The 12,002-nt window shown below is 36.8% G+C and overlaps 1 protein-coding gene across 15 annotated transcripts in view; it reads left to right on the forward strand.

Annotated features, from left to right (window-relative positions):
* The first annotated feature begins 2,023 nt into the window (after window positions 1–2,023).
* The window catches only part of Stim (stromal interaction molecule), a 376,699-nt gene continuing 366,720 nt past the window's right edge, over window positions 2,024–12,002 (forward strand). For 10 of the 15 annotated variants that reach the window (XM_068384528.1, XM_068384513.1, XM_068384536.1 and 7 more), the window contains exon 1: window positions 2,025–2,328. In XM_068384528.1, the coding sequence (XP_068240629.1) occupies window positions 2,178–2,328 (151 nt within the window). In that variant the 5' untranslated portion in view covers window positions 2,025–2,177. Of the gene's footprint in view, window positions 2,329–12,002 lie in introns of all 15 variants that reach the window. The other 5 variants (XM_068384428.1, XM_068384493.1, XM_068384551.1 and 2 more) reach the window with 2 other exon arrangements.

A 12,002-nucleotide genomic window follows, 5' to 3' on the forward strand; every position in this document is an offset into this window, starting at 1 on the left:
GTGGGGTGTCCAAAGTTTGAAAAGCCGTTGATAATAGGGGTCTGGGGACCCCCTGAGACAATTTTTTTTCAAGAAAACACCGTAATATGCGATATCCTGGCATCTGACAGCAGACTGTAGCAACAACAAAATCAAATCTGCCGGTACCTTATTGTCCAGATTAATTGCCGATGTTTGGTAAAATGTTTCATATTTCTATCCTCCTTTGCATGCAGATTTTACCCTCCACCGGAACCACCGCCTAGTACTAACTTTGCATTTAAACCTAATAACATTGCCATTTATTGTGTAAGGTTCAATATGATATTGTATTATAAAGGTTTTATTCCTGTTGTGAATATATTATAGAATGATATGCTTAGTTGAATCTGTGAAAACATTAAAAGTTAAAATTTTGTGCAAGAGTTTATTTTCTAAACACATTCTGGTCATCATATATATTTAGATTTATTACGCATCGCATTTTTCTGCACTGCCAGATTTTCCCATTAGGAATTATTATGAATTCTAAACAATTCATTACATATGAACATAATAATCTTATTATGAAAAGTGCAGTATTACGAATGGCCTGAACATTTTTTTTTTTTTTTTTAATTTCCGTTTTATGAATTGATTCTTGATGAATGTAGACATGTTTCCACAGTCCCTTGGATATTTTGATAGTCCTTTCTGTTGATGTTTTAACGATGTAACGTTTTTCTTTATTCAGGTCTCCCATTTTCCTCAAATATGCTCAGTCTGTAGGAGTCTCATTTTTTTTTTAATTACATATTTATTTGTAAGAATTTCCAAGTCACGCTTTTTATTTTGTCTGTCTTAGTATTTTCTCATTTCTATATGGCGTCGTTGTTTCCTACAGACTCTCTTAAGCACACCGTTCCAGAGTTGAAAATATCCACTTTCAAGGGAACTTTGCAGTGGTATCTATTTTCAGCGAAGGTTTCAAGGTATGTTTTCCCCTCTACCCCTACAAGGAAGTTGCAAACCTATTCATTTTTAAAGGATGCTTCCAAACTTACATTTTGAATCCGGCTCCATGTTAGATTTAAAAACTTAAATCTGACCTTACTTTTACCCACCATGAATATGGGGTTGGAGAGGTTGCAAATTCACAGTAATATTTCTGTAGAATTTATAAGAAATTAAAATGCAAGGAGAAGTTTGGAAAAACTTTCTTGATTTTTATTTTCAGTCTGAATTGAAAAGCAGAATCGATCCGATTCTCGAAACCCCTCTTTTTATTTTCCTTTTTCAATACATTTTACAGAATCCTTGGTGTAACTGGTTCCATACTTTTATATTTACGTTATTATGAGATATTTTGGATAATGATAATATCAAAAGACTTATCATATATAAACTAATTTGCAGCGTTCTATTAACAAATGATCAATTCAAAACAATAACACTTGTATATATTACGAGCAATTACGACTACTCTTTATTTCTCCATCCAAAGCTTTGCAATGCCTTAAATTCACCCTCTGTACATTATCTTGTTTATTGTCTCATATAGTATATTAATCTGAGAAAATCGGGAGTACATGTTACTGTAACTTATACCATTTCTATAAACGCTACCATCACTTTTTGATTTGGGCTACATTACTTTTCTGGCAGTAAAAGTGGCCTGAATGAATGATTAATCATCAATTTAGTTATAAGATTCAGAAATAACAATACATGTTGTAAATCACGTTCTACTGAGTTTGTAACAAATTTCTTTGGTGAACGGGTACTGTATCTGGAGTGGTAAGATGGTTCTTCAATTGAAACTTTCGCTTCGTAGACGTCTGTAGAGGGACCACCAGTTATAAAATGGCGCAGTCTAGTCTGTATATATAGATCAGTGTTTATGCGAGCAGCTGTAAAATAATTATATAATTCCCATTATTAAATGATATAAAGTGTCAGTAGATACAAAGTATAAAGATTTAAAAATAAGTATTTCAAGACATTCAACAGTTTGTGATTTCTTCTTCTTTTAAAACATTACGTATGTTGCAAACGCTACCATCACGTTAACTTTAATAGCAAGTCAGTTGTATATGAACCGAGACCACGGTCATAGCTACAACTTTCTCTCGTACGGAATTAACGAAATTTTGATCCTTTTACTCGATTTCTTCATATAAATCGATTATGAGAGTGTTGTGAAACGAAATTATATAGCTATGAAGCCTTTCATGAAAAAATGCCCCAGCGGGAGTTCAATTATTGTTCTGTTTTGTGTGGTTGGACTGGTTTTTGGTGTTGTACCTTCAGTAGCGCATAATCCTCATGGTCAGCAGTATACTACATTAGGAAAATATGATAGTGAAAAAGGTAAGCTAAACTAAGATGAATGTTGGTTTTAGTTTATTGCTGCTTAAAAATTCCCATTGACATACTTTGACCTGTTTTGCGTGATGTTGCAAGGGATGTGACAGGTCATCTCGGGAGAGGTTCCTACAGCGGTAGGATTGTTCTGGAAAAGAACGTTGCCAACGATTAGATAATGTACAGACGTAACATAATTAGTTTTACTTGAAGCAAAGCGTATGCCGTAACAAGTTAGTTATTTTTTTGATAAAAAAAAAATCGTCCCAAATAATCATAGGCTAAGGCCTTGGCTTGGGGAAAGCAAGGTCAATGTAATTTTAGGTCCAAGTCTTCGTATCAAAGGCGGAATTCACAGATGATCCAGGTCCTTATGTATCCCGTATCCAAAGCGTAATTTTGTTAAACCTCCCAGTGACCATTGCCTACCGTATAGCATTGCGTTAGAAATTACTCAAATTTTAGAAATTACTCTATTTGGGTAGTATGTAGATTTGCGGACAGGTCGCCCATTTCATCCTATATCCTCCCAATCAGAAAATTGTATAGAATTAGAGTTGCTCAATGTACAGTAGGCTATCTGGAAATCGCTGATCACAACTTGCCTTACTGAGTATTCATAAATTAAAATCGTCAAAATTTCATGAAGCCCTGTGATTTCTTCCATTATGGCATTTGCTGCAATTGACGGACATATCTAGGATTTGTTGCATTTGACTATACTACTATGTGAATGAAGGGTTTGCATGAGTTGCCTCTCCCCTTCACTTCGTAAGCAAGGACATGTTAATCCTAAGTCAGGTTAGGTTGGGGGTACCTTATGCTAGTACATATCCAGTGTTTTCATGACTGTCAACACAGTGGCAGATGCAAGTCGGCCGAGAAATATATAAAGGGATTGAAATATGCTTTTCTGTTTGTCTGATCAGCATCCATCCATAAAGCTACTTTCATTCCTCAACATATACTGTACAGTACCAAAGTAAAGTAGTGCTAGGTGTATTTTAATCGCTACTTGGGTAGCCTGGCCGAGGTTATGTAGGCAGTAGGCTAATAACCAGCCAAAACTGAATTCGATAAGGAAAATATATGAATTTAACCCAAGCTTGGACCATTGGCCTTAGTTAATTATTTTATTTACTGTTTTTTTGTTTCGTCATCAGAGTATTTTATTATCACACCAATTTGTAAATGAAGCTTACAAAGTTATACCTCATATATCAATTAAAGTTACTAAACTGAAATCACACCATGTCTATGAACGACAATACTGTGTCTAATTTAAAAGTTTTAGTAAATGCGAGATAATCTGTTAATATCAAAAGAAATTTCTTTTATCTGTTTAACTCACAATCTGAAATATTAGCATTACAATAGTATCCATTGTCAATAGTTGCATATAGGCCTACTCCCATTTTCCTATCCAAATATTTGCAATCCTTTGAATTCACCTTATGTTCAGTACAGTATCTTTTTACTAGTTTAATAATTAATACTCTTGATGAAATTCAAAGTGCATTTTTTTGGCTCATGGTCACTATTACAATTTTTGCACTTTGCTGTCAATTTTGAATATACATCCTTTCTCAGTATGGCCATATATATATAGCTGTAAAAGCAAGATAGCACCAGATATATATCACATAGACTAAGATTAGGGTTTGTGATGTGTATGTTTAATTGACCAAAGCATTTGAGTGTATCATCATATAGGAAAGATATATAATCTTAGTGAATAAGCTAATGAAAAATTGTGAAATTGTAATGGGTTCAGTTTTAGGGGTGGTTCCTAATGACCTAAACCTATTCCACCATTAGAATTATATTACTATTTGGCTGTTGCTACTCCCACACACGAGTGACTTTAAACACCTGCAAGAAATATTTAGCCCCTTTCATGCATATTGGGTTGTTTTTACAGTGCATTCATCAATAATCACAAGGAAAATAGGGCACTGTTGAATGAAGCATTTCATAATGCAGTTTTTAGATAATTTTTTTTATAAATATGAATTTTTTTTTATTGGAAGTTAGCGTTTGGAGCCTTTGTAGTTTGTTGGGACAGACTGGGTGTAAAATTTCAAAGTTATGATTGAAAAAATACATTTTAAAGAGGAAACAAGCACAAGAACACTACCTAACCTAAAGTTCCCTACTTAAGGTTTCTTAACTAACCTAACTTAGGAGCCATGTCCTTACCTACCCGGGGAGGGAGTTGTTTTGGCGACTGCCATATGTCTGTGTTTGCTTCCCAAAGAAATACTAAATCGTAGTACTGTATTTCTTAAATCCTAAAACCAGCTTCATATGATATTTCAGACCAAGATAAACAACAGCTTCCCCATAAATAAAATCTATTTAACAAGTAATAAGAAAGAATGCACCTGTCCCTAGGAACTACATTCACCCCTTAGCTTTTTAATAGTCGTATATCATGGGGTCCCACTGGGGTTGGGAAAATTAGTTAGGTGTACATTAAGTTACGTTATGTACAAAGCATACACAGTGCAGTACTTCTTTTTGTGGGGCATTTGCCAGTTTGGAGAAATACAAAATATTTCCAAATTTGTCATATTTACTGAATAAACCAAGCTGATATTTATTGAATAAACCAAGCAGTAATTTAAAGACTAATTGCAGTAACGTATGTATAATATTTACAGCAACCCTTCTAGTCAGCCGATTCAATTGTCGAGTTAGGTGTAAACACGACTGCAGTACTTGCAGCTACTTGTTTATGTATGTTTTTGTAGAGTAGCCTAATGGTATAATAAAACAAAATAACCTGTATATTTATTGAACATATCAAGCAGTAATTTAAAATTGAATTACAGTAGTTTAAATTCGAATTACCGTAACACGTAATATTTAGTTACTTTTCTTTCACACTGTTATCCCTACATTAAGCGGTCGGTTGCCTGATGAGTCCTCTCCTATGCCTTATATCAAATGCATCCTCTTCCACTAAACCTCTTCTCTCCATTTCATCCTTCACCTTATCTTGGCATCTAATTCTCTGCCTCCCTCTCCATCTTCCCCCTTAATTAGTTCCTTCCAAGTCCTCCTCATTCCGTATACAACATCTATCCTCAAGACATGCTCACACTATCTCATTTGTGACACTCATAACCTCTGTAATCTTTACTATGCCTGCTATTCTTCTTATTTCATAATTTTCCAATCTTTCTAGCAGTGATATTCCCATAATCCACTTAAGCATTCTTATTTCTGTTCTCTCAAGCTTTACTTCCTCTCTTTATATGAGAGTCCATGTTTCTGATTCATTTATTAACACTGGTCTATGACTGTGCTATGGCTTGATTGGCAATTTCTTATTAATCCTGCAGTTATACTACTTTTCAATTCAGCTGATTTGATTTGCAAGTAAAATGTAAACACTAGCGCAGTCTCTATGGCTTTCTTTTTGTATGTTTCTATTGTGTAATAAGATGATAAAACAATAAAATAACCTTTTGTATATTTATTAAATATACCAGGTAGTAATTTAAAAACAAATTACAGTAACGTAAGCATGATATTTATTTGTTCCCACAAAATATATATAGGAGAATGATAACAGCAAAGCTGGATTGCAGCAATTAAAATTTTTAATGAGATTTCAATAACCAGTTGTAGTTACCTCCATGTAACTTGGAGGTATCCCCTCCTGCTGGTCCACTGACTAAACCTTTAGGTAGCAGCCGTCAGTGAGAACAGACGTTATTGCTGACTAGAATTTTAGAAAACTTAATCTTGTTATTCTTTTCTTTTCCAATGTATTTATGATTTGTGAAAGAAGTAATCTTTTCATCTTAGGCTTAAGTACAGGGGATTTGATCTCAGGTAAGGGCTTCTTGTGACAAGTTTGTGTGTTGGTAGCCTTTTGGATACGTCCCTGTCTTGTGATTGGTGGGACTGGACTTGGAGACCTTCTCAAGTCTCAAGTTTAGTAATGCTCATCCTTGGGAAAACAGTCTTCAGTGGCAGACAGAATTTCTTTGCCCTTGAAGTCATCCTTGAGGCCACTTAAGCCTCAACCTCTCACTCTAACACCAATACTTCCCCTTCACTCTTATCCCATTGGAGGAGGCCATTTTGCCAAAAAGGGTGCCCTTTAACCTTGACTAGCTTCGAGGTAGGGAGTCCTTCCCGTTTTTCTCAGGGAACGATAGGGTATTCCTCCTGAGGGGAGTGTTATTTCAGATTGCTTTTTATGATGGAGCCTTTAGGTCGCTCTCTTGGAAGCCCCCTCCCACACGTCGCAGCTCCTTCCGGAGAAGTCATTGACTCTCAGGGATACAGTATCCGCTTTTCCCTCTCACAACTTGTTCAGACCTTCAGGGGAGACTTGTCTCCCAGGCACTCTTCCCCTGGGAAGGGACTCTCCACATACAAGGACCTGCAAGCGACTGCATGTGCCTTCTTCAGCTTTGAGCTCAGGGCCTTGCCTCTTCAGGTGGTCCTGTCTAAAGCACTCTAACCCCTCAGAGTGTTCTGTTAAAGTTGCTAGGCAACCTTTGCTAGATCGTTATTCAGATTGCCTTGGAACTTCTAGACCTGACCTTCCTACAGACGCACCTTCGGTGTCTCCGAAAAGCCTGCAGTAGTCTCCAGTCCACCTTCGAGAGGATTTTCGTAGGTGCCCTTCTCGAGAGAAGCTCCCTTCAGTTCCTGCTTCTTCAGATAGGAGGTCCAGGAAGTGAGTGCTTGTCCATCGCTACCAACAAAGAAGCTGTATGGAGCACGCTTTGGTTTTGTTCCTCAACCTATGGCAGATTCTGGTTCTTCGTAGGTGGATTGTAGATGCGCCTCTAATAGGCAGTCTACTTCATCCAGACCAGGAGACAATTCACCAGCGCGCGTTTCCAGACACGCTTCGTCTAGCAGATGCTTAATCCAGGAGTTTCGCTTGCAGTTGATACGACTTCAGTTCTTGTTTCTCCTAGAAGCAGTTCTTTTAACGAGTTTTTCTAGACAAGCCTTGCCAGACAAACGTCTTCCACATCCATTTTCCTAATAGACGTGTTCCAGGCGCACCTCCCTTATAGATGAGTCTCCCAGACATTATGCCCAAGACTCCATTTCCTTACAGGCAAGTCTGCCAGACGTCTCTCCTAAGCGTGCTACCCCAGAATCACCTTCTGTACAAGCATGTGCACGTTGCCAGACGCACTTTTCGATATAGCCATCTACTTTGAATGCATCGTCATCCGGATTGTCCCCCTTTTGTTGAGGTGCACACCAAAGGAGTGTAGAGAATGCACAACTTAGATGGTGCTACAGAGGTCAAAAGGTACAACCTTTGACACTAGGTACTTCACTTTGGGGGGTTTTCTTCCTCTCTTGGAAATTCCAGACCATCAACAGAGCTCTCATCGATCACCTAGTGGAATCTTCAAGGTATGTTCTAGTTACAGGTCTAGATCGTTCCTTCTCGGAGTCGGAGAGGAAATGAGAAAGACCTCAGGCGCAGCCTTCTGGTGAATGGCTGTGGCTACAAGAGCAATGTTTTTAAAACTTTTAAAGTCATCTCCCCCTCCCCTGTCATCCTTCCCGACAGCTCTGGAGCAGGAGAAGGCAAACTGTATTGCCACCAGTGTGGGGAAGTTGCACCTGCTTTTGAGGTTAATAGTCTCATAGACCCCTGCCTTCCCTCGAAAGAAGGGGAAAGGCAACCTTAGATGCTCTCAATGACACAATCGTGCCATAATGCCTCGTTAGGATTTTCATGAACAGTGAACCATTGGAGGCCCTAGGCACATTGGTTGTGCAGGCATTAGCTATGATCTGTAGAGTTTCTCCTAGCGTTCTTGCCCGAAGAAATGTTAAAAGACCATGGAGATTCTCTATTTCCCCTGGCAGCTTGTCCCATCAGGATCTGTAATGCAATAGGTTCGGTTTCAGATGAGGTAGTTTTCAACCTACCATGCCTCTACAGCAGACTTGAGCATGAGATCATTGCAATAGAGTCTATTTGGCAGATTTTGATATAGCCTATGGCCTTCTTAGGATCCCGTGATCTCATCGAGAATAACACTGAAGTGAGTTGGCTGCAGGGAATTTGTTTAAGAACTTTGGACTTTTCAGGCTACCATTTGGTTTATCTCCAGTTAAGACATCTGATCTTGCCTTGGTTTCATTAGTGATTAAAATTCAGCAGCCTGTCCCTGATGTTTCATATCCTTTCAAGATATTTTTAAAATCCCCAGCAGACTGGAATGGCATTTCCAGTCATTTTTTGCCTTTGAATTGTTCACAGTTATATACAGGGATTGAGCCTCTTATTCTATTCTAAGAAAATCTGGTCAATATAATTGATGTGCGTCACTTCTTGTGCTTGTGCGTTTCGATGACAAATGAAGGGCAAACCCTTGTTCAATTATAATTGCCATTTGACCATAGAAGAAACCCTTTCTGCTACAACCCAAAATCACTGGTGAAATACCCTCTAACATGCACTCTTTAGTGTGGACTTAACAGTTCCTCCTTTGCTTAAACCAGATGGGTCTACCTCTCACTGTGCAAAGGAGAAGGAACACCTTTTGGCTTGTGTGTTTGACAGTAAACAGAATACTGAGAAATTCAATCTTCCCCATTCCTGTTTTTCAAAAGCAAAGTACAGCTACTTTAGGATTTTGGCCCCATGAAATTAAAACTTACTGGACCTTGATACTTATGGAGGTGTAGACCCAAATGGTATATTTCCGTGTTTTTTTTTTTTTTATTTAGACAGCTGATTTCCTAGCTTTTAATGTGCCTTTTTGCAAGTGAGCAAGAAGAGGTTCTATGTGCACTTGTTGAAGAATTGATAATGACATTCTATTAAGCAAATGACTTTTGGTAGCTCTAACCCTGCTGATTACTGCTTCATTTCTATAACTCCCTTATCCAATAGATTGCAAAGAGTAGTTGTTGTTGGGCACCATGGTGACTATAGAAATGTAATAGCTGGTGTTCCTCAGGGTAGTGTTATTGGCCCTCTACTTTTCATACTATATACTCATGATGTGTGGTTTGGCCTAGAAAACAGGTTTGTTGTATATCAGATGATATCACAGTCTTTGCATCAATTCCATCCCAAGAAAGTAGACCTGTAAATACTGAATTCTGAAGTAGATATATAGCTAAAATTAGAGCATGATGAAGATTATATGGGGGATGAATCTGAATCCTAACAAATCTCAAAATATTATTGTAGGTAGGTCAAGAACAGCGGCTCCACATCATACAGATCTTTGCCTTGACAATGTCTTTTTTGAATGTATACAATTCATTTAGAATTGTAGATGTGATTTACGATTGCAGATTTACTTTTAATAAACACATCCGGTATGTTTCTTAAAATTTACCAAAAATTGAATTTAAAATTCTAGATGTGTTTCATGTTTGAGGATTTACTTTTAATAAATTTTACCAAAAATTGACATATTGAGAAAGTCTCTTAAAGATTTTCAGTGATCATTCTATCCAGAGGAAATGTTTAAATTCATTCATTCTTCCATGCTTTAGATCTTTTTCTCGTGTGTGGTCTTCAGTTGCTATTTCTCACTTTAATTTGTTGAACAGAAACTTGTGGTCTCTTAAATTCCTTAATCATGATCTGAATACTAATCTCTGGAAACATCACTCAGTTATCTGCGTATGTTGCTTAGGTTTTTCATAATTTCGACCATTCTTTGCATCCATATCTTCTCAGACTGTACCATCCTGAAGTAGTACTAGATATGCAGTCAATTATAATAGTGTTGCCTTCTCCATCAAAAAGATTTAATATTATTACACAGTATTCAAGAAGTTGTATTGCAGTTGTGATCAGATTGTTGAATGAGCTTCCTAATCTGGCAATTGAATCGGCGGAGCTTCACAAGCTTAAAATGTTGTTTTGTTGAACATATTGAAATAAGTCTCGTTTAACAGTTTACATATGGCATTCCCATTTTAATGTCATTGATTTTAGGATATTCCATTTCTTTTTATTATTTCTCATATATAGTTCTTTGCTATTTCTGTATTTCCTTTATGCACTGGGCTCCTTTCCCGGATGGAGTAGGCTACTTGGGCTTATAGCATCCTGCTTTTATAATTAGTGTTGTAGTTTTGCTAGTAATGATAATAATAAAGATAACTAATAAATGAATACAAACGGACGTGCTTTGGCATTTAGAGCACTCGCGGTAGGCCTATTCATAGCCATCTCGGATGTCCTTTTTTTTTTTTTTTTTTTTTTTTTTTTCTCCTAGTCATGACCTAGATTGAACCATGATACAAAGTTTGCCCGTTTCATGTTTGCTGTATAGGCCTATTTAGCAATAAATTATTTTTAAAGATAACTATGATAGGTCTGCGTTTGGATAATCAATTTTATAACCGCTGTAACCAGTGTTTCGTACTTTACACAGTATTGTATACCACACTCTTTAGGGGGTTAAGGATGGTATAGAGAAATATCATAGTTGAGTGATTCTAAATATATCCTAAGACATTAGCTTGACAGAATCATGCTCAAGTACCTAAAATGGTGCCATCCATGTATATCGTCAGTTAGTCGTATATCATTAGTCATTCCGGATATGTTTAGAGGACACGCTTGCATAGTAAACCATGGGACTTTGTTTTCCAGTAAAACCTTGTTGCCAATTTACAGCTCGGTTAAATGGGAGAGTAGCAAGTGATGATCAAACCTCAGATATTACAAATATCACTTAAATTTTTTGTCACTGAGTCATGGCGCAGAAATGTGAAAGAAACTCTCAACCAGGGTGCATGGCATGACAAGAATATTTGGAGGGCCTGGGAGATTGTTACAAACTAATTATCTTTAAATATTGTTAGAATTTGTTTATATAAAAATCACCATTTTGCCCCGCCATAAAAAAGTTTCATCTGAGTGAAAATAAACTAATTTAGCCTTCCTGCTGATGTATTATAATATATGTAGAGGTTGTTGAATTTTTTGCTAAGTAAATTGACATTTCCTATCAAGTTTCAAATAAATTTAGATCCTGTAGGGTAGGCTAAATGAAAGGTTTTATTCATCAACATTTAATGAATTGATGTATTTGATCCTTCTTTACCATTTTTTATTACGGAATATGGAATTTTAGAGAAAAGTTAAAAGGGAACAGCACAGAGGTGGAGAATTCTTGAAGGGAGAAATGAAGTGAAAAAAGGTTGATAACCACTGCTCTATACTGTCTATATGATTTATCCTTCCATCACAATAGCTTAGTTCGTTAGATTGTGTCACACTAGGCAATGTAGGAGGCCTGCCTAATTACTTGCAACAGATATCCAACTTAGGTCAAGTCGAATATCGCGATTCCAAAAATTTTCGTCTATGAGAATATATCTTGGAAGCGTCTAACAAAACATGTCGAAGCCATAGAATTTCCTTGTATATGGGACGGGATTTAGCGGTCCCTTTTTGGGCAATGGGATGGGAAAAGTTCTGTTTAGCGTTAGTTGTAATTAGCAACTTCGCGTAATGAGTTATTCATGATTTCTGTGGGTATATTTTTGAAGCTGTGGATGGTATTGCAGATGGGATAATTTTGCAGTTTCTGATTAGATTGAATTTTCAGAGTTGGAGAAAGATTTTTTACAATGGAAGTTTACTTACCTCACCTTTAATTTTGAACTCCTGTTATAATTTTAAGATGTGAATCTGAATTAAAATTTTT

Source organism: Palaemon carinicauda, chromosome 1 (genome assembly GCF_036898095.1).
Source record: "Palaemon carinicauda isolate YSFRI2023 chromosome 1, ASM3689809v2, whole genome shotgun sequence".
Lineage (NCBI taxonomy): Eukaryota > Metazoa > Arthropoda > Malacostraca > Decapoda > Palaemonidae > Palaemon > Palaemon carinicauda.